Raw genomic sequence first — 23,731 nt, 5'->3', positions numbered from 1 at the left:
CCCTGGTGTTTCATGTTTAGGGTTTGTCCTTAACTCGTTATATTTATTTTAATAATTCAATTTAAAAGTAGATAACAACATGAGAAAGAAATTCATGTCATGTGACTATGTGAGGATTGAGGTGAGAATACTCTTGATCTCCCTCTTTTCTCTATAATTAGTAAGCATGCACGTGCTTTGCATGTGGCAATTCTAGATAATAATAATAATAATATATTCAAAAAATTTTATGTATTTTTTACTTTTTTATTTTTTATTATTAATCGAATGTAGATTGAAAAATCTAAGTCTAATTACATAAACACCTCATCCAAATATATGACAATCGGATCGAGCTGTGAAATTTCAAGTATCATTTACAAACCTACCTATTTGTTAGACTTTTCTTTTTGTAGTGTTTTTTTATTTTTGGTGTATCTTTTTCTTTTGTTAATTTATCAAAAAATTGTAAGATTTAAATAGAAGGAATTGAATGAGGTGAAAAGTAGTAGTTCAATTTATAATTTAAACCTTACAATTAAATAGGGACTAAATTTAAAAAAATGAGTATTTTAGTCAAAAGAAAGTTTCACAATTTTATTCATATTTTAATAGTAATGTAAATATAGAACTATAGGTGTGTTCAATTTTTTCTACATTTTTTTTAATTTTTCTGTGTAAAAATAATTATAATATATCACACTTACTTTTTATTTAATATAATAAATATATGATATTATACATGTGCTTGAATGTTTTTTTGCAAAATTTATGTATTTTTATATTTTATTAATTTTTATTATTTATTTATGACATTAAAGGTTAACACATTTAACCCAAAAGTTGAACTATTTATTATTAAATTTTATATTTTATTTTTGGTTAGTTCTAAATCATGTATTTCATTTTCATTATCAATAAAAGTAATTCTTGTTTATTATACTTATTTTTTAATTTAATTAATAAAAATATCATAAATATGTCTAATTTTTTGTGATTTCTTATATTTATTTATATATATATATATTTTAAAATACTACCTAACTATGACTTTGTAAGTTGATCTATTTGATTCAAATTGTTGAATTGCTTAGCTACCACTTGGACAAAAAATGGTTTTGTTTTTGAGAATTTTAAAACATATGGGTTTATATTGTTAAAAATATTGACATAGATCTAACTAGTAGCATTTATTAGTGAAAAATAACTTAAAAAATATAGGATTTAATAAGAGAAAATGAGATTTAATACTTTGAATAATAGTTGAAGTTACATTTTTAACCCTTACAATTAGAAATGGATTAAATACAAAAGTATAAGCATTTCAGTAGACATAAAGCTGACATTAAAACTTTAATAAAAATGACTTTTATACCATTTCTCAAACAAAGAAGTAAGGGTTTGCATATGGAAATTCTAGATGATGATAACTATAGTAATAATATATCAAAAATTTTTTATAAACTTTGTGTATTTTTTTGTTACTTTTTTTTTGTTTTTTTATTATTAATCGGATGCATATTGTAAAATTCAAATCTGATTATATAAACACCTCATCCAAATATGTGATAGTCAAATCAAATTTTGAAATTTCAAGCATCATTGACAGGCATACTTATTTGGCTAAACTCTTCTTTTTGTAGTGTTTTATCTTTTTGGTGTATCTTTTATTCCTTTGTTCATTTATCAAAAAATGTAAGATTTAAATAGAGGGAATTGAATGAGGTGAAAAGTAGTAGTCCAATTTACAATTTAAATCTTACAATTAAATAGAGACCAAATTAAAAAAATGAGTATTTTAGTCACATTTTTTAAAATCAGACTAGACTGGACAGTTAAACAGTTTGGACTGGGAACCAGTTAGTCACCAATTCCATTTTGGCCCTAAACCGTTATTACAGTTTAATCGTTAAAATTTTTTGCCTGATTAACGTTATTGGGTTTCTTTCAAACTATTTCCAATTTTTTTTATTTTAAAATACAAATTAGAAAATCAAAAATCAAAAAAGAAACTTTTTATATCTCATAAACTTGTTCGATTATTCCCGATAGCCAAAATTAGTTAGGTTTTTTAGTTTTTCCATTTTGATTTTGAGTTTTCTCATTTTTGTGATTCTTTTTAAGTTATAATAGCAAAAAAAAGTTGCAACTCCAATAAAAAATAAAAAAATTGATGCAAGATATGGGAGATTAAACACCGATCTTATATTAAAATCTAAGATACACTAATGAAGCAAACGATCTTGGAGCTTAAAGAGATTTAAAAACATGAGAAAGATGTAAAAAGAGGACAAATGTTATTGTAACAGTGGTGATGATGAACATAAAGATAATTGCTGGTGGCAGTTCTTTCTTTCTTTCTTCTTCTTCTTTTTTCTCACTTTCCAGCTTTAACCAATCGCCTCTTTCTCAAACTCTCACACTCCCCTCTCATAATAATGTATATATACAGTGGACTTTTAACCTAATCATAACCTAATGGTCAAAATAAAAAATTGCATTATATTTTACATCTTATCGACTTGCTCAAACTGGATAGTTGAACCGTTGGTCCAGAAATCAGAAGCCAAAGCGGTTCCATTTATGGATCAGTTGTTAAAACCTTGATTTTAGTCAAAATAAAGTTTCACAATATTATTCATATTTTTAATAGTAGTGTAAATATAGAATTATAGATGTGTTCAATTTTTTTTTCTATAATGTTTTTGTATTTGTATGTAAAAATAATTCTGATATGTCACATTTACTTTTTGTTTAATATGATAAATACATGATATTATACATGTACCCGAATGCTTTTTTTGCAAAATTTATATTTTTTGTTTTTGTATTTTTATATTTTATTTTTATTATTTATTTATGACATTAAATGTTAAAACATTTAACGCAAAAGTTAAACTATTTATTATTATTTTTTGTATTTCATTTTTGGTTAATTCTAAATTATGCATTTCATTTTCATTATCAATAAAAATAATTCTTATTTATTACACTTATTTTTAATTTAATTAATAAAAATATCATAAATATAACTACTTTTTTCTACATTTTTTTTTGTAAATTTCCATATTTATTTCTATTTTAAAAATTTTAGTACCTAACTATGACTTCATAGGTTGATCAAATTTAATTCGGATGGTTGAATAGCTTAGCCACCACCTGGATAAAAAATAATTAGTGAAAAATAACTTTATTAGCATATATCTAATTAGTAACATTTATTAGTGAAAAAATAACTTGAAAAATATAGGATTTAATAAGAGAAAATGGGATTTAATAACTTAAGTATAAGACTTAATGAGAGGGGATTAAATGATGTGGAAAGTAATAATTAAAGTTACACTTTCAACCCCTACAATAATTAAAGATGGATTAAATATACATATGGCCATTATGGTAGCCATTAAAGTTGTTATTAAAACTATAATAAAATTACTTTTATAGCCTTTTTCAAACAAATAAATGAAGGGTACTTTTAGTTAAAAAAAAGTTTCACATTGCATTTAGTAGGATAAATTGACTAGCTCTATCCCTATTATTTCTGACAATTGACTAGCTCTATCCCTGTAGTTAGCATCTATTGGTATTCCGTCAAATTATTTTAAAATCCAATGTTACCCTCGTCCCCTCCTCTCGAGGCCACTGAGGGATTTTGGTTGTTGCTTTGGCTCCCCTACACCGGGGATGGCGTTGGTGCCGGACACTTGTACTGGTGCCGCTAGACCTGTTCATGGGCCAGGTGGCCCGACGGGCCGGCTCGGCCCCCGAACGGGCTTGAACATGGTTATAGGCCTGCGGGCTTAAACTCAGGCCAAAAAGCTCGGACCGCAATAAATTCGAGCAGGGCTCGGGTTTTGTCAAAATAGCCCCGCCCGACCTAAACCTAGACCTAAAAAACCCTAATCGAATAGCCCCATCTTTTTATTATCTCTTTGCCTCTTTCCCTCTTCTTTTTCCAACCAAACCCTTCTTCTCCAACCTCCACACTCCACAGTGAGGCGGCAAACGTTCACCGGCGCAATAACTCCGGCAACGATGGTGAGTTTTCTCTCTCTCTCTCTCTCTCTCTCTGATGCGAAGTTGCAAATCAATGAGGGATCTCTATCAAAGTGCGACGGTGAGTTCTCTCTCTCTCTCTCAGATGCGAAGTTGCGAACTGATGAGGGATCTCTGTCAAAGTGCGACGGTGAATTCTCTCTCTCTCTCAGATGCGAAGTTGCGAACTGATGAGGGATCTCTGTCAAAGTGCGATGGTGAATTTTCTCTCTCTCTCTGCGAAATTTATTAGGTCAGGCTTCGGGCTTTTTATCAGGCCCGGGCTCGGGCCCAAGTTATAGGCCCGTAGGTCGGGCCGGGCTCGGGCTCGGGCCTAGTATATTTTCATTAATGGGGACTAAAAGCCCGGCCCGGCCCGGCCAATGAACAAGTCTAGGTGCCGCTGTTCAGTGCAAATCAATTAGAAAACGGTGGTGTCTCCGGGCTCTGTTCGACTGTAATTCATGTCGTTGAACAGGGCTGAGAATCACCGGTCTCGTGGTGGCAGGAAAGCAAATGGTGAAAAATCAATCACCGAAAAATGCTACCAATGACATCGGTCATCTCCGTATCATAACTCCATCGTATGCGAGCCACGATACACATTTCCCCATTTCCATCTCTAAGTCCCTGTAATTCCCTTTACCAATTTCATTAAATGATGATATTGCCCTTCGCCATTTTCGTCATCGACATCTCGCCTAGTACCCAGAAACGGTGAGAACACCTTCTCAGTTAACCTTTGACTGTAGATATATTAGTTTCCCACGTTGCAGAAGACCAGTATGGCCTAATGGGAAGGGAGGGAGGAAAGTTTTCAATAAAGCATTGACTTCCCACGTTGTCTCTAGATATATTGAGTTTTGTGTCAGTAGCAAAGTTTTCAATAAAGCATTAAATCCTTTCAGGTTTTCCTGTAACATTTGGAAGGCAGCGAACGTGAAGATGATGTTGGTGGGTTTCATAAAGGCCTGTATTCTGATTTCTTGTTCTGCTTTCCTTTCATTTAGAAGAGATCGAGACAAATGGATCTGGGTTTCATAGAGCAGAGAGGAGAGGAGAGGATGTTGGAGGACAAAGCTTTGATAGAAAGACACAGAGATGCAGATGCAGATACAGGCCAAGAATTCTGCTTCCCCTCTATGACGATTTTGACTGCAAATCCATTGCGGCCCACATAAAATAGGATTTCTACACGACTTATGGATCTGGGTTGTTTCTTCACTCATTCTCAGGGGGCTTTCATTTATTTTGCCCCTGAGACCCTCAAATTCCTCATTTTCAAAGGCGTTTCTTCAGCTCCCACTCTCTCTGCAAACTAAGTCCGCTGTTGCGAAGCAGGTACTATCAGCCACTGTAACTCCTCTACCAGTTTCCCCGTTCTTCTTTGTCTATCCTTTTACAATCACACCCACCCTTGTTGGAGGAAAATAGAGGATATATTTCCAACTGCTTTTTCCACGGCGATCTTGGCGTGAACGGTGTCCAGTGGGCAGTTGGGGGTAACGTAGGGGGATATGGAGTAAGAGCAAAACGAAGAGAGAGAGAGGGGGGACCTGGCCGGAGGTGGAAAAAGAGGGAAAGAGGAGAGAGAAATCGGGGTAGGGACCTGACCGGAGGTGGAGAGGGTCAATGCCAGCTTGCCGCCGCTGTGCCGAGTGTTGGAAGAGAAGATGAACAGTGTTTTTCGAGATGGAGGGATAATATTAGGTTTTAAAAGAATTTTAAACAACACGTGAGATCACGTGTATATAGGTTTTGACAGAATTAGTCAATTTTCAAGCAATAAAAACATATTTAGTCAATTAACTAAACCGTAAGACTAATTTAAAAAATTTACCCTATATAATATAGATATAAATTACTGATCAAAAGCACTTAAGAATTCGCAGCATTGAGGGGAGCTGGGCTGGTGGTGTTTAGGTCAACACTCAATACGGTTCAAGTCAACATAGAAAATTGGAAACATCTTGACGAAACTATCCAAGGAAGAGTCTGTACAAAGTTGAAAAACCAATGTAATAATCCACATGTTATTGTTTTTAGTTTTGGTTTCTAGTTAATGAAACGTTTTTTGTTTCAGTTTTAAGAATTAAAAAAAAAATAATACATATATAACCAAAGGCACGTTTCTGTATTTTTGTTTTGGGTTCAATTATGATGTCAAAAAGATATAATATTAATACCGAAAAAGTTTGTAACCAATATCATAAAAATGGTAATCAATCAGGTGTAAAATTTCTCTTCTTACGACCCATTTGGTTTCCGTATAAGTATCTGTATAACCACCGACTCTGGGAGAGCTTATTCATCATCCATCCTAGAAAAGCTTGACTTATTTGGAAAAAAAGAGCCCGAGTTGCTTTGAAGCTTCGTGCGCGTGATCATGTTGGGTTACTACAGCCCCACTTAAAACTTATCCCCATATCCATTCGGGGCCAGGAGGCAGGAGGGACCCTTGCTTTGTTGTTTATTACTTTATTCTATTCGACCGAAGTGTCATTTTCTTACGATCCAACCGATCAAAATGCTTTTTCACCCAGTCCACCTGTTAGTTAGTTATAGGATCGGGGAAAAAACACTTGGTTTGGTGGTTAGAACTTGGAACAAGCTTGGATTTATTGATGAGTCATTGCACGACTAGTACTACTTCAACTTGAAGCGTCACATCACTGATCACTCTCCCACTGGCCTCCCAACTGATCCAAAGTGGTGTATAGACACCGCGGACCGCGGTGGTTTAGTGGGCCGTTGGCGAAGCCGCGAAGGCTCTGTCTAAAGTGTAATGGAAGACACGGCAGCTGCTCTGCCCCAGTCCCCAGATCATCCCCACGATGTCAGCGAGCGAGTGGTGGAACTTGGAAGTTGGAACGAGAGCGTGCAGTTTGAGAGAAACTTCCAAATGGGTGGTAGGTTCCACTCATTCGGGACCAGGCACCACACCTTGGACAAGGGACCGAAGATGTCCAGAATAGGTTCCTGGCCATGGTGGCCTATATATATTTTGCTTTTTCTCACAACAAATGTCCATGGAGACGACATATTCTCTCCCTTTGTCATATTCTGTTTCCGTATGAAAATCAATGGAGATGTAGATAAAAGAGGCAGACTAGCAGAGCACGAGTCTCAGATTAACATGTTCCTGGAAAAAGAAGAAAAAAGTATAGCCGGACAAGGCTCATGATATCATGGTTGATGATAATGACACGCACAATTTTTCTGTAAACCACCACCACTTCCTTTCTTGGATTCAAACTCAATTACTCAAAAGAAGCCATCATTATAACGGTTCTAGGCTGCTGCTGCTGCTTTATGCCCTGCAACGGTTTTTTCAGTCTTTCATCATTCTACCTTTAGATATTTTATTCTGTAAAATCATAGCCGGAACAATGTGAGAAACGCTTGAACAGAACAGATGGTATATCGTGTGGCATTCTTGTGCAAAGTTCCATGAAGTCATTTACAATACAACCACCTTGAAACATGGTACAATTTGTAATAGACGCTAACAATAACAGTAATAAAATGCTTAGACCATTAGCATGAGCGGTTGATCAAAGCATTTGAAAGTTGAAACGTTCAATTTGTAATAGATGACTCAATAAACACATTCATCATAGGTGGTCTGGAACAAATATTTATCAATATAATTGTCAAGATTTCTCAATGAATGCATTTTCTCATGCCAGGCTTACAGACTGATGACATGAATGGCATGCATGAAGCCTTCCTTTAACTGGATTAGTGATGCAGCAAGTATACGGTCAAGCACACAACACAGGCAACAAATTTACATCAGTTTGGGCACTCGATCGAGTTGGTTACATTTTTCACTGTTACAAAACAAAACGCTTCTCATTACATAATACAGAAAAACAAATATTACATTGTACAAACTGCAGGCAGCCTTTCTATCTTCCTCTCTCCTGCTTAATCTTTTTCGTTTGTACAGAATGGGAAAAAAAGGAAAAAGAAAGAAAAAAAAAATCAAGGCTTTCATTCTGAAAAACCAGCTTTGATGAACGCACACTAGTTACAACAATTGTATTTCCCTTCACGTGAAGATTATCTAACATTAATCAACACATGCAATCATTTAACCAGTTCCTTGGAAATGAGATACCGGAATGAAAAATTATGGGGGATCCATTCAATGCTCTTGTGGGATCTTACTTGCTGGCACCTCTGCTTGGCCTTTCTTAAGGTTTCAGGAATACACTGTTGCACCATCTCCAACACACCAACTGCAGACAAGCTAGAATCCTTTGCAAAAGACTCTACAATCTTTGGTAGAAGGATTTTCTGTTGATTGCGTACACCAAAGGTAGCACGGATGTACTCTTCTTTTGCAATTTCCAGCTCCTGGAACACTCTCTTTGGTGTGTATATGCGGACCTGAAGAAGTGCAAAGGGAGTTTAATTAGCCAATTGGAATATCTTGTACAAATTCCCCTATGACCAAGTACCACCAAAACTAAGCAAAGATTGTTTTGATCAGAGATATGGAAGAATTCTTGTTTGGCTAGGTACTTGGTACTTAATTAAATGGAAGATTGATTTTCTTTCTGATAAAAAGATGGATTTTCATCTGGATATTGAATCAAGTAAATGCGATCAGTTGTTCATGTTGGATAAACTAGAGACTGGATAGAAATATTTTGGGTGGATTATCTTCTGTAACATGCCAAGAACCAGTAGGCATGTATAAAATTCAAAGATATCCCAAACTCATTTTTGCAGAGACTCTATTGGGAAGAAAAGCACTGTCCAAACAAAAACAATCATCCACATATAATTATATTTCATACTAGAATATAAACGAATGGCAGACAGATTATGGACAAAGGCATACCGTAGGATCAGAATGGCTTCCTGAACAAAGTGCAAAATGTAATAGTGGTTCTGGATGCTCAATTGCATATGCTTGTCGATCATCCCCAGCCTTGAATTTCCTTTTTGTTGAGAATAGCAAACGAAGCCACTACAAACAGAAGTAAACTTTATTAGCCCCTGTACAAACATATAGTTAGGGATGAAACTTGAAACTCCAATGAACACAAGAAAGAGAAAACTTAATCAATTAGAAGGAAGAAATTATAATCAAGAAGGAAAAAAGAGTATATAAAATTAAAGTGCTCATTACACATTAAGAACGAAGGTTCGAAGTATTCAAAGGTAAATGCAAGTCATGAGATCCACCTGCCCGGGCCGAGGCATTCGACATCCCAGAATAGAACTCTGTATCGTGTCAACGCTAATAGTGTGACCCCCGACATTGTATGCAGACTGGATTGTATAAGAGTGTATTAGAAGAGGATGAGAAAAGAATTTCATTCCAAGAAGAATATCAATGAGGCCCTACTCACTCACCTTAAGGAGTAAAGACACTCTTTTCAGATTATTTTGTGGAATCCCATAAGCCAAAAATGCCTGTAGAACAAAAAAAAATATACAATGTGTGACCATCCAGTCACAGCATAAGTAGAACAAAAAAGGAGGGCTGATTAGGGCACATCCCTTGTGAAAATATCAAAGGTATTTCTATTAAAGTACAACAGGTGCATAGGGGTTGCCTATCTTTCCAGAAACATAACTTGTGGTATATTCACTAGGGGTATGCCTCCTTTACCAAAAAATGGGATGTGCCCTAATCATAACTCCTAAAAAATCATAAGTATTTAAAAAAAAAAAAGTAAAAACCATTACATGCATCACCAATGCATTATGTATGTTAATCCAGAATGCAAGCCTCTCCTCATGCTTCATTTTTCTAGGATCAACTTCTTCCAATCGACAAACAAGTGACCTGCATGACAACATTTCACCTTTCAAGCTTTACAACAATTGAGAAAAATATTTGTACGAGAATACCATCATCAGGAGTCAGGACATTTCCCATTGAAAATGCTTTTATTTTTATTTAGACTGGATGGTTGGGATTAAATCAGCTTAACTGAGTTGGCTTTGTCATGTCCTAGATGAGACATTTGTCCAACTCTTGAGTAAGTAATTCAGATGAACAAATACATAGCTTCATTTGAATTATACATTCATGTAGCATCATAATATACGTGATGCTACATGATATGGGCATTGCTAATGGTAGAATGTCTGACTTTGCCAAGAAATGCCACACTCAAGGAGTAGTGCTAATTGTTCAATCCTGAAATTGGATTTAAATCCTTGACAGATGTTTAGAGGTAGGATTCCAAAAAGAAGTTGCATATCTATCAAACAGAAGGGAATAAAGAAATAAACCGTTTATTGTTTAGAATAAACGGAAAGAACAACAGATCATTAGTTGACTTCATAAGAATAAAGAGAAGCACAATTAGTTAACATCAAAAGCAATCAGATGGAAAAAATCTCACCTAAAATTTTGTAGCATGTGTTCAATATCCCTCAGCTTCTGATTATCTCTGCAAATCCAAGGCACTTCTACCATTGTACTGTAAGGACCACTGAACTCTTTCAACCCTTCAACATTGAAGGGGTTATCTAGACATGCATCAAAAGAAAAATCTTTCCTGCACCGGGGGCTCCACATATCACACTGGTTGTGTGGAGAAAATGCACTTACAGATGACAATGATGAAAGAGGAGAAGATGAAAGGCCATTCTGCATCTGCAAAGGTTCTGCAAGCTTACAATATATAGTTGACATGCACTTTATCATATCTTCAGAAATCCTGTTTGGTGTCTCAGGAATATGATCAGTGATACGTGTACCCAGATGTTCAGCCAGACTGATTACATTAGAAGTGGTGTTCTCTGCAAGCTGTAGACAAGACAAAGGAACTAATACTTAAGTAGGAAAAAAGAAATAATCATTCAGAGAATTAAAAAAAAAAAGATAATCAAGAGAATTAGGTTACCTCCATCATAGACAAAGGTTGGGAATGGCATGCTCGTATGGCTTTAGCTACAGCATCCATTGGAGGAGAAGTTCTACAAGCTGTACGTTGTGATAGTGAGGAATGGCTACGGTGAATGCCTGAATCTAATAACTTCTCAGTATCCCCAATAGCGTTGAATTCCTTGTGTGGATGAGCAAGTGGATCCAGAGTAAATGGCAAATGACCAGATTGACCCAGTGAATTTTCTCTATCAGATGTTATATCAGGTCCATTAGATTCCAGAAACATCCCTTTCTTTGTGAACAAAGGTGATTTTAACTTCTCATCCATGGTAGATGGAGATAAGGCAGAAATTTGCTGGTCAAATGCTTTACGATATAACGAGAGAAGATACTGTTCCAAATACACAACTTCCAACTCTAATACTGCAATCTCCTTGATCAGTTCTTTTGCAGACTGGTTCAAACAAAAATAGCACTTATTAGTTGGTAGAAGCAAGAAAGTTTGATTTAAAACGTAACCACAAAGTAGTAATAAAAAAACCAAGGACAACTAAAAATGCATTTATAAGCACCAAATTTATTTTGCAAACTCCAAATACATTATACTGTCAGAAAATGACCATGTTTAAAATGGTAAGATTACAAATCCACACAATGATATTCCTGTTAGCCCCATGAAATGATCAAGACACCGTTCTTGAATAGTTTACAATGCTACACATTACTAGCAAATAGTACGATTTGCTCACAAAGAGCATTAAAAATCCACATCTATTCCAGTAAATTAAGACAGGAAAGAACTACCTTGGGCATTGAGTTCTCATTTGAGATGTCATTGGAAGAGGTCCTATAGCCCAATGCCTTTTCTAGAGCACGCCGTACCACAAATTGGTCTTGTAACCGTTTCTCAAGTTGTAGAATCTGTGTAAAGGCCAAATATCTTATCAAGCCATGGGGTTGAGGCAGAAACATGACAGAGTTACTATAGGTATTAAATAACAAATACCAACTTTCATCAAGAATTAGACATAACAAGAGATAGACAGAGAGAGTAATTATTGGAGAGAATAGCACAGGAAAAAGTAGTTCCTAATTTCATCTAAGGTGACTCAAAATTGGGCAACCAAATGAAAAATATCATCATGGGCTTGTTGATTTTCCACACAATTATTGTTCTGATTGTAGAAATTCAGCTTCATACCTCTTGCTTCAAAGAATGTTGGATGCCAGTCTTAGGGGAGTTGTTCATCTTGGTTTCAGCATGGTCCGTCACTTTACCCATATCCTTGTACCATACAAAATCTAATATCAAACACTTGGACAATGCTTACAAGATGGTTCAAAAGGAAATTTATTCAAAATTTTGTCCATTGCCTAGATAATATGTGTCGTGTTTTTTACTCTAAATCCAAAAGGTGGGAGAAAATGTAAAATAAAACACCAAGGTAATATGATGAAAAAAAAAATCCTAGCATTTTAGAATTACCAAACGAAAATGCAAAGAGAAAAATGACCTTACCAACTTTGGACGATGAGTGGTTCCAGGGGAAATATTCCAATTGTCTTCATTGACTCTTTGATCGGTCTCACTGTAATTACAAAGACCCAAAAAACAGAGTCACAACCGCTTTGGCAAGTCAAAATCGCATCTACTTGTTCAGGAATAAATGCATTTGAGTATTATAACTGATCAACCTTTGTTGCCAAAGAGATCCTCCAGTTTTTCGTCCCCACCCCACCCGCCTACTCCCCAACCCCAATGCCTATTTCAGAATGTCTCCATTGCCCCGAGACACAAAACTCTACATACAACATTTCAGCAGCTTTAATTCGTACTTGTCAAGGGAGGTGCGCGTCTGTTGTTTTTAGACAATAGAACTAGAGAATGGCCAAAACACAAATAGGCTTGTTTTGTGCTTTAAGAATAAAAAATCTGCAACTAATCGAAATTTTAATCTCTAATTTTCCATTCGTGGAGAATCCATGTCATGTGTTTTACAGATAACCAATTGTCTTCGACTACCAAAGAGGGAAGAAAGAGTGAGAAAAAAAAAAGTTTCTTTTTTTGTTTTATTTTTAAGAAGAAGAAAAAGAAGAAGAGAAAATGAAGAAAGCTTCTTTAAGAAGAAGAAGAAGAAGAAGAAGAAGAAGAAAAAGAAAAGAAAACAAACAAAGTTGCAGAGATGCGACTAGCTACCTTTTCGAACGCTTGTGTCTTGTTACTTCCATGTACTTCGAAGATCTCAAAGAAGAATCCCGCCACTTAATTTCTTGCATTTTAACTCCAGAACTTGCTTCAAACCCCATTCTTGAAAATGTGCTTCAATAGCTGTAGTTCCAGAAAGATTTCCACCAGAAGAGACACGTTTTCAGAGAAAAAGGAACAAACAAGAAAACATCCAACAAACACTCAGAGTTTATCTTAGAGGCGACTCATTTGGAAGACATAGAAAATAGAACCAGTACCAAAGTAGCAAGCCAAACTACTCAGAGAGAGAGAGAGAGCAAACCCACCCAGATTGATTGTTGACAAGATGAACCAAATACTCAAGTGCAATGGTCAAGTGGGTTTTCACATATGTCTGATTAGGCTCACGAATACCATTTTTACTTGTGTATTGCAGCAACCGACAAAACTACTTCACGACCACGAAGTCATAATTTGACGAGAACAGGCCCTGACGAAGAAGACTCGCTTAAATTCATAAACATTGCTCAAAAAGAGGAAGAACATTGACTAAAAGCCTCTCCCCTTCTTAAGGGTCCGAGTCCATTGGACTTTTTGTAACGGTGAGCTTTTTACTTTTGACGCATTAAAAGAAGGAAATCCGTTCGTGAGCTTTAATTGAAGAAAGTTACACCCTCGCACTTGAATGTCAATGTCGAAAGTAGACAAATTTCTGTAGCACATCAAATCTCAAGGGACAATAGGGAGGATGGAAATAGTGGCTGAGTATAAACTAGTGTGTCTTTTAATAATCCAATCCCCACATTCTCCTCTTCTCTGGTCATGGAAGCAAGTGGGAGTTGGTGACCAATCCCTATCCTACATGCACCTTTCTATTCTATATATTCAGTTCGTATGCAAATTTCCCAGCTGTAGTCTGTAGATAGTATTTAGTAGCCAAGCTCCAGATACTGATGAGAAATGGAGGTAAATTTGTAGAGGGTCGTGACTGGATTTTATTCTGGGATTTGTCAAAATTGAATCCAGAAATCCAGCAAATTGGCGTGTAGAATTGGTGAATTGAACTGTGCTCATATATACATGTTATATACATAGAAGTCTAAAGAGGATGATTCACAATTTAACATTAGTGAGAAGTGGGGTATGTGTAGAAGGTAAAGACTAAAGAGCATTAAGAGGAGAAAAAAGATCCCCCTCAAAAGGGCTGAAAGGGGAGGTATAAAGGAGACATAGGGTGCTTGAAAGAAGGGGCCTTTGTTTCTTTAGGTTTCTTTAATTCCTTTTGGGTTTATGGCGAATGCTGAAGGGAAAGGGGTCTTGAGAAACTTGAGATACCTGAATTGTCCTCCAGTGTCAAAGGATTAACGTTTGTCACAGAATCCCTGCAAATAAAATATGTTTACGAGGCTTGACCTTTTGCAAGATGGATACAAAACAAAATGTGGGTGTGGGATGGTATCCAGGGTCCTTTTTTGTCGTGATAGGGACATGCTCAGAAAAGCTTCTTTTTTACAGCAACGAATGAATGAAGGAGAGAGAAAGTTGCTTTAAATTTAATGACTTTCTTTTTATAATTCGACATGGCAGAAAAAGCCAAAAGCGTATTGTAAGCATATGAGTTTTATGCTATACACTCTAGTATAACATAATAGGGTCTACGAAATGAAGCCGACCTGATCACGCTGGAAATATGGGCCTGATTACACCGTATTAACCCAACTTAGTGGTACCAACGGGTCCAGGCTGGGTTGAGCACCAGGTAGGGGTGCAACTTGGGCGGATCGAGCCCGAATCGATCCCGTTCGAAATTTTGTAAGGGTTGGGCTTGGATTTTTGGTTCTCGGTTGGGTTTGAGCCTAAAAAGTCAAGCTTTAGGCTTAATTCTTATATAGTTTAAACTCGGTCCAAATTCGGTCTAACTGTATATATAATTTTAGAGCAGGTTCATTAACCAATCCAAGTGCATCAAATTATAGTGTGGATTGAGTTCACGTTGAGAAGATTGGACTTGACCTCAAGCTTGAGCCTTAAATCCAAAATTTTGGGTCGGGCTTGGGTTGACCATAAATCCAGCCCAACCCGCCCGACTTGCACCCTTAGCACCAGGAAAACTGCTCCACATACACCCTGTTTGGTTCGTGGAAATAGGGGTCTAGAATTGGAATCAGAGTCCCACTCCCATTGCACCAGGAATAGCATTTCCCTATTTAAGAGAATAGTCATTCCCTCCCCTTCCTTTGGGAATAAAATCTCATTTCTATTGATTCCAATTTTTATTCCCATTTCTATCCAAACCAAACAAAGTATGAAATTAGACCATTCCGATTGGGAACCGAGGGGACAAACTGGAGACTGACTACAAGGGCTGACAAAGGTGCAATACTAATAAGGGTGATATTAAACAGGGTCATGTAAAAGAATGTATACAAGGCAACCATTTCATATTTACAACCAATAAATACACCTTATAATTCTTTTTTTTTCATTTTCCGAAGCATAAAAATATTTGGAAATTACCATTGCTTTCATTGTTAATCACTTAATTGTTCCTCATAAAAGAGAATTTATTATAAAAACCAAGGATAGAGTAGTGGATTGTAGAATGCGTTTATTGGTCCTAGAAGATTGTATGAGAACTCAATGATACAAGTATACAACCTTACTAATTTTACTTTTTACCCTCATACTCGGATCAAATCAGGGTGGTGGTGGACATGAGACTGGATGAGCTTAATCTGGTTCAGGACCAAACCCAAATGAAGATATTTGAACCTTGATAGTGACCCCTTTTTTCTCTTATTTTAGGAGAAAGAATATCCTTGATGGGCCAATCCTGATCGAATTGGGGCACTCTCTATTGGGAACTCAATGCACAGCTAAGAGCGTTGAGGTTACTGTGAGATGCGCTATATGAATGGGTGAATGGGTGAATGGGTTTAAAGATGGCTTCAAATGACTGATTTTGCCATGTGATACGTTGCAAGCATCACTATACCGAAGGCGAAATTGTGGCATTGGTCATAGAACTGAACCTCGTTCTAGTTGGGATTCGACGTTCAAAACTACAAATCAAAAGTAGCTATCTGCCCATTGGGACCAAGCAATAATATTGCTCAATTAAATTATATGTTTGTAAAACTGGTCAATGAATTCGGTTTTAATTAGATAAAGAAATTCAAACGTGGTACCTTGTTGAATATATATAAGAGTTGGTGTGTGTGTGTTAGTGTTAGCTCAACGACCAGACGGTCCGGTGGGAAGTGGAAATTAACTTTCTTCTGATCTTCCCCTGGCAGTGGCAGGTAATTACTTAAAGTAAAATTCTATTATAATTAGATAAAGAAACTCAAGTGGTCTTTATAAGGTAGGCAGGGAGGGCAGGGTGTGTAGTTTTCAATGTTGAAACAAACAAAATGATTTTTTTCCCCATTTTCGAGCCACTAGAGCACCACCAATTTTAATTTTCAAGTGAAACCCAATAACTGACAGACATGCTTGCGGTTCCATGAAACAATCAAGTTATTAAATTAAAGAGTAAATTCTTTAAAAACTAATGAACAAAGAAAAACCTTTGTATTATCTCTGATTTACTGTTTCTGCGTTGTTTATATACATAGAATTTTAGCACTAAGGTTGTACAGTAATATGCACGACCTATGACCAGGACCAGGACTTGTTTAGTTTAAACTTTAAAGCAATTGGATTAGATGTATGGAGATTCTGTCATAGTATCAGTTGCCCGCCTAAGAGAAGGGCTGAAGCAGCAACTAACCTATATAAGAAAAGCTCGGCTTTTGGGTTGATCACCTGTAGAAGGATGATCATTAATTCTCTCCATGACAGAACTACCGACTACATGTAATCAACTGATCGAGCTCGAGCAGCATCGATTCTTATGGCTTTAATCAGCTTAAGCTGATTCGACCATGGGTGGGTTAGTAGTGTTTAAGCTGATTGTAATCTGACGTTGAAAAAAAAAAATCATTTATGACAGGGAACCGGCTGGGGGTGGAGAGAGAACCTTCAGATTTCGCAATTCGGGAGCTCATCAATAAATCTCAGTAAATAAAAAATAAATAAATATATAGAAGTCAGAACAGAAATAGAAAAAAAAAGAAACACAAATTTTCTTCCGAAGCAGCAGCGCGAATCAGGATTGATATCTCGATATCCCAGAACGCTGACGCACTATTACCAATCACTCAGAACTGAGATTTGAGGGGAAGTGGCCGGCCTCGAGTCGAGATTCATTAAAAAAAAGGAAACGCAGCGAGAACGTCGTCCATTAGCATGGAAGAAAGAGAGGGTGATGGACTTTGTCTTGAGCTTGAGAGTCCATACTCCATAGGGATAGGGAATGAGAGTGGAGGGTTGAGTTTTTAGCGAAGGGTAGGCGTAGAATCCCACACACGATAGATTAACAACAACAAAAAAAAAAACGAAAAAAGCCAACTTTCCAATCCAAAGACATTTGGACAAGCAAATCAGTGCCAATGATATATGTGTAAAACTAAAGGGTATTTCGCCATTTCCTCCTTTTGGCGTCCTCTCCTCTCTCTCACTCCTCTTAAGTTTTAACGAATCAGCTCATTAGCCTCAGTTTGGAAGGAGTATAAATAAAAATATGTACACTATAAATACATACAAGTAACACAAAATATGGCATTTACGTCAATGAAATCTGTAGAGGAGGAGCTTATATAGTCGGTATACAGAACGAAGTATAGAAATAAACTTGGATTCCCGGTTCTACTTTTTTTATATTATTTTTTTTTTCGGCACCAACCTACCTGCTTCGGCGCTTCGCCCAGACCAATCCTGATTAGTTTTGGTGGGCCAAACTGATAATTTTGGATTCGGTTCGGGTTGGGTCATGTCCAATCAATTTCCCATGGTAACCGGCCAACTATCTTTGGGTTACAAGTTCCAAAATGTAACAAAATCCGGGCGGTGTGCCCCGACCCGACCTTTGGGTTACAAGTTCCATCTGAATGTCATTTAACTAGTTAACTCTTAACTATAGGTTAATTTCAATGTTTTGAATGAATGAAAACCTTATTTCGTGTTTGTATAGCGTGAAAGTTGGAACCAATGTAAACTTCACAGTGAATCCACCGCAAAAACTTGGTGCCTTGTGGAATCAGTTACTTTTAACTTTCGACTCTTTTCAAGTTGATCGGGCAAAGATTTATCTTGGAAGATGAGAAGACTAAAGTAAAGTGGAGATGGAGCGAGACTAGTAGTAGGATAAATAAAGGGAAGGGGTAAAGGATACGTGGAATACGGCCCACACGTAACTACATGAAGATGGGGTGGGTAAGATGTGCATTCCTTCACGTTAAAAGGTGTTAAGCAGATCTGGCAAAAAGTTATTCAACCCGCGAATCTGGTTAGGGTTTTATATTTATCTATCTGGGTTGGGTCATGGGTCAACCAGCTGACTAGATTGTCAAATTTAGTTAGGATTAGTTAGGATTATTTATGCATTGTTAGAAATTTTCACTCTTTGTTTTTTTTTTATTTAGTCTTTACTCTTTATAATTTACTTTTTAAATTATTAAATGTTTAAGTTTTTTATTTTATATTTGAAATTTTAAGGCTAATTCTTTTAATTTTGATATTTTTCATGTAGTTTTTTCTTTATTTTTTTAAATTTCAGTTATTTTTTGGGATGACCCAAATTGACCCACGGGGCAACCCTAACCCAAACATTTATGGTTAGGGTCTAGCATTTGATAATCCAACCCAAAATTCAATCCGACCCGAAATCAACCCGAAGTGTCTTAACCCAACCTGAACCTGACCCATCCAACCCAATTGCCAAGTCTAGTGCCAAGTGCTCAAAAGGAAGGCTGAAGCACAGTGAATTGTGAGCTCTGGACAGACTATAAGATATGTTTGGCAAAAAAAAAAAAAACCTGGAGATCCAAGACATTTAAGGAGCTGTCCACTTCAGCCTCTTTAAACGGCTTATCCAGTTTGAAGTTGAAGAAGCTTAGCTGAATCTTCAGCTCAACCCTCCCAAACAAGCAACATCCTATACTATAAGACGGTCTAGATCCGACCCAGATATTAGGGACATTCTACAACAACATGAATGTTTCTGTTTTCATTTGTTTTTTAAATTATCATATCAGCAAAACAAAAAAAAAACAAAAATATATTCTTAAACTCTGTTTTTATTTTTAAAGTGAAAAACAAATTGATTTTGTTTTGAGAAATAATACACGTTTTGGAACCAATTAAATATTGGTTTTTAAAACAAAATCATATTTTCTACTATAGGAATTATATGATTTATAGAACATAATGTTGAATAATCCGATGAAAACATGTTTTTGAAATTAGATTCAAGAACATATTTTTTGTTTCAGTTTTGAAAACATAAAACATATACACAACCAAGAACATGTTTCTTGTGTTTTTATTTTAAGAAACAATCTGTTTCCAAACAAAATTGTTTTGATTTATTTTTGAAACTGGCAACAAGAAAAACAGTTCACATTTTAGAACGCCCCCTAAATCATTTTTCCAGCCACTACCAGGTCAAAAGGATTAACCCTTAGGCTGGAAGTTTTACATGGTCGGTAGACAAATTTTTTATAACACGAAAAAAAAAAAGAAAAACTGAACAGATAAATAAGCATAGCTATCCCGAAATAAAATCTTAAATCCTTCATGTTTACCAAAAAAAGAAATAAAATATTAACAATAGCTTATACACGTTAACAAATGGAATACATGCAAATGCATGTACATATTTAAGAAAAATACCAGTCCCATCCAAATCTGGTTCCAATGCTAGGGACTGGGTGTGGTTTTATGGTTCAACCAACCGAGGGCTGGCTTACCAACATTTTAGGGAAAAAAGGGGTCAAGGGGAAGTTATAATACCCAAAAGAAATACCATCCACATGGATAGATCTTGCAACACTAATGAAACTCAAACAAAAGGTAAAATTTGAATCCTCTAGACCATGGACAAAGTAACACAATACCTACACTTTGGGTGATTATAATCGATAATCCTGAGAAAAAGGTAAATTGCCGAAACCTCCTCTGAAGTTTTTGACCATTGCTGCAATCTCTCCTAAAATTTCATAATTGTAATCACCTCCCCTAGACTTTCTAACACAGTTGCAACTATATCACTTATACTAAAATCCTCTAACAAGAGGCATAATACTTGATGATGCGCAATCTGGAAGCTCCAAACTGGAAGATGACCTGGACCTTAGACATGTAGCGAGCTGGACCAAGCTGCAAGACAGAGGATTAGAGAACCCGGGGTGGCTAATCCGGCAAGGTCGCTCCGATGCTTAAGTCAGTACTGGGTTGTGCGAGCTAAAAGTTTGTATACTAGTAAGCTAGTGAGCAAATAATCGTGCGTACCCTGTGTCATTGGGGTTGGTGCCTTTATATAGGCATTGTTTGGCGTAGGCTTCACGCACCACATCTGAGATTTCCAAGAGGTTGTGCCTTACCAGTCCGAAATCCTCGAAGGTAACCACTATGCACGTTGACCATCCTCCGGAACATTCGGTACACGGGCCAACTTTAGAGAAACCTGGGAATGTCGGGGCATGCATGCCGAATTTGTTGGCGAGCACATCTCGCAAGTCACCACCTGGTCCTCAATTAGGTCGGCAAGCCCTGAGAGAGGTCATGCCTAGCGTCGAGGTCACTTCGGCCGGTGACGAGGTGCTACAAGTCGGCCTTGGACAAGGTGCTGCAATCCGACCTAAGTTGTGGTAGAGGTCGCCAGGTCAATGATAAAGGCAAGTCGCCATGTCGGGGCGAAGACGAACTACGATCTGGGACTCCAAATCATCACTTAGGTGACATTTGGGTGTCGTCCAACTGTTTCGGGATGCCATGTGTCATGAGGTTATTAGAGGGCCAAATCCACCCTCATCAATTGCCCCCACTCCAGAGCTGAGGGCAACTCGACGAAGGGAGTAGATTGTTCCTTTGGCCTGGAATGACTGTTTGATGAGCTCATAGTCGTTGGCTTCAATCCAATTTGCTCCTCAGGTCAGGAAGAGTCCAAGTGTTTGTAGCCTTACGTAGGACCTCGCAGTCTTGATTATCGGGGCACAAGAGCAAATTCATCCACTCGAGGAGAGGTGGAACAAGTACCCCAAGGACATCTACCTTATTAGGGATGTGATCATCAAGGGGTTCTGCAATCCGACTAAGTACCTCATGAGCAAAGCTCATCATGCCGTCCTCAAGAAGGGGTTCTGTGTGGCTGCTTCATCAAGTTGCTCCACCTAGGTAGACTTCGACGTAGTGTCCCTCAAGTTGGTTCTCAAAAGAGTAGCTAGCGAATTCAATGCGGAGCCTGAAACCGAGGTGGAGGTCTACTGTGAAGAGATCGGCCAAGTTTGCGTTTGTCATGGTCTAGTCTTTCCTTTGTTTCTCTTTCTTGTGCTAAATTAGTCTTCCTTCCTTCGCTTCTTTTTCTGTCTTTCTTTTTCTCTTTCTTCTTTTGCACATCGATGAGGCTAAAGCGGAAAGGTATGTACCCAATCTGTCTGCACACCAATGAGGCTAAGGCGGAAAGGTATGTACCCAACCTGTCTGCACACCGATGGGGCAGAATGCGAACTGCTTTTTTATTCCGCCCGTGCCGAAGAGGCGACTGGGCCTTATGTTACCCATGCCGAAGAGGCGATTGGGTCATAAGTTGCCCATGCCGAAGAGGTGACTAGGTCTTATTCATGTTTAGCACCGAGGTCACTATTTGTTCGGCACCGTGGCCCTTGGACTCTAGGAGCGACTCATAGTCCACTCCCCATAATATTATTTAGCCGATGTGCGGCTTGACCTATTCGCCTAAGCGGGTGGTCATTCTGTAGTAACTTCTCATATGGCTGCTTCTACGTCACCCCGTAGGATTATCTTCCTAGGTGAGTGCTTGCGAGACCACAACATACTTGTTCTGCCCCCCCTTATGAGGGTTGTTGATACATAAAGTTGTTGTCAGTGTGAGTTGACAGTTCGGGGCCACGGCTGCACTGTATTAGCCTCATAGTGACGCCGGTCATCCACTCCTACAAGAAGCCATTAGGAGCTTGACCTGCGGGGGCAGCACTACTGACTTTAGGTCGCCAGCTCGCACGGGAGCCCTTCCTTACACGAGAGCCTTGGAAGGCTCGACCTGCAAGGGCGTCCATGCAGTCCGTTGGCCGCTGGCTCCTGCAGGAGCCACAAGAGCTTGACTTGTAGAGGTGACCTCGCGAAATGGGGCTGATGAGGCCTCGTCCTAGCTGATTACCATTGAGGATGAGTTGAGGTTGTTTTGCTGCTATCTACATCAAGTTTCTCCCATGCTCTGATATGGAAATTCATGCTTCATCTAAAAGAATTTCCACACTTCAATCCCGGCGAGAATTGCTGATAGCTCTACCGTGGGGAGAGGGGTGTTCACATGCGGTAGCGGTATATTTATTTGGGGCACTGGGAATGCTAGGTTCGACCTGAATTTGTCTGATTATCACAGGAGAGTTCTCAAGGTTCATCACAGATGTTCTTGCCTGTACTAATTGATATTCCTTCTGGATGTTGGTGTTGCTCAAAAATGCTTTTTAGTTCATTAAAAATGAAAATTAGAGAGTGAAAACTTAAATTTTTAAAACGCGAGATCTTAGCTTTTTGGAAGATGAGGACTTAGCTTTTTAAAATGTGAGAACTTAGATTCTTGTAGTCTTTCCCACAGATGACGCCAATTGATGATGCACGATCTGGAAGCTCCTAACCGGTAGATGACATGGACCTTAGTCGTGTAACAAGCTGGACCAAGCTGCAAGACAGAGGATTAAAGAACCCGAGGTGGCTAACCCGGCAAGGTCGCTCCGATGCTTAAGTCAGTACTGGGCCGTGCGAGCTAAAAGTTTGTATGCTAGTAAGCTAGTGAGCAAATAATCGCGTGTACCCTGTGTCATTGGGGTTGGTGCCTTTATACAGGCATTGTTTGGCGTAGACTTCACGCAGCGCATCTAAAATTTCCGAGAGGTCGTGCCTTACCGGTCCGAAATCCTCGGAGGTAACCGCTATGCACGTTGACCATCCTCCGGAAAATTCGGTACGCGAGCCAACTTCAGAGAAACCTGGGAGTGTCGAGGTATGCATGCCAAATTTGTCGATGAGCACATCTTGTAGGTCATCGCCTGGTCCTCAGTTAGGTCAACAAGCCCTCGAGAGAGGTCGTGCCTCGTGTCGAGGTCACTTCGACTGATGAGGTGCTACAAGTCGGCCCTTGACGAAGTACTGCAATCTAACATAAATTGTGGTCAAGGTCACCAAGTCAGCGATAAAGGTAAGTTACCAGGTCGGGACGAAAACGAACTACGATCTAGGACTCCAAATCATCGCTTAGATGGCATCTAGGTGTCATCCAACTGTTTCGGGATGCCATGTGCCATGAGGTTGTTGGAGGGCCAAATCCACCCTCGTCAATACCCACATTACTTTTAACCAAAATATTTATTTTTCAAATTCTCTTCATATCAATCCATCAAAGGTAAATTTACTTTTAATCTCTTTTCTGAAATTGAATTATTTTTCAAATTTGCCTTTCATATCAATAGCTCAAAGGTAAAGCTGCAACTTTAGTTTATCTTTTTTTTTCATAAAATTTGTATTTTTTTTCTATAGAAACCAGCCTC

General features: G+C 37.8%; 1 protein-coding gene across 2 annotated transcripts; it reads right to left on the bottom strand.

The window, feature by feature from the left end:
• Nucleotides 1-7,762: 7,762 nt before the first annotated feature.
• On the bottom strand, nucleotides 7,763-14,223 carry LOC104595798 (uncharacterized). Of its 2 annotated transcripts, XM_010256699.3 has the most exons (12): nucleotides 13,388-14,223; nucleotides 13,071-13,202; nucleotides 12,393-12,462; nucleotides 12,075-12,158; nucleotides 11,678-11,794; nucleotides 10,890-11,327; nucleotides 10,386-10,792; nucleotides 9,721-9,820; nucleotides 9,385-9,444; nucleotides 9,214-9,300; nucleotides 8,867-8,995; nucleotides 7,763-8,409 (listed from the first exon to the last, which is right to left on the bottom strand). In XM_010256699.3, exons 2-12 carry the CDS (start codon nucleotides 13,178-13,180, stop codon nucleotides 8,107-8,109), a joined length of 1,905 nt encoding a protein of 634 aa, XP_010255001.1. In that variant the 5' UTR covers nucleotides 13,181-13,202; nucleotides 13,388-14,223; the 3' UTR covers nucleotides 7,763-8,106. The 2 variants fall into 2 exon arrangements, with proteins under 2 accessions (XP_010255001.1, XP_010255002.1); XM_010256700.2 differs by lacking the exons at nucleotides 12,393-12,462; nucleotides 13,388-14,223 and having other exon boundaries at nucleotides 13,071-13,192.
• Between the last annotated feature and the right edge of the window lie 9,508 nt (nucleotides 14,224-23,731).

This window comes from Nelumbo nucifera, chromosome 5 (assembly GCF_055504915.1).
Source record: "Nelumbo nucifera cultivar China Antique chromosome 5, China Antique-T2T, whole genome shotgun sequence".
NCBI classification, from domain to species: Eukaryota; Viridiplantae; Streptophyta; class Magnoliopsida; order Proteales; family Nelumbonaceae; genus Nelumbo; species Nelumbo nucifera.
The sequence above is the reverse complement of the archived record's forward strand: the minus strand, read 5'-3'. Positions and strand labels throughout refer to the sequence as shown.

Coding starts and splice junctions, on each gene's coding strand:
- LOC104595798 (XM_010256699.3), bottom strand. CDS start 13,180: ATGGGGTTTGAAGCAAGTTCTGGAGTTAAAATGCAAGAAATTAAGTGG. Junction 11,328..11,677: donor ATGAGAACTCAATGCCCAAG/GTAGTTCTTTCC, acceptor TGTTTGAACCAG/TCTGCAAAAGAACTGATCAA. Junction 10,793..10,889: donor AACCTTTGTCTATGATGGAG/GTAACCTAATTC, acceptor TCTTGTCTACAG/CTTGCAGAGAACACCACTTC.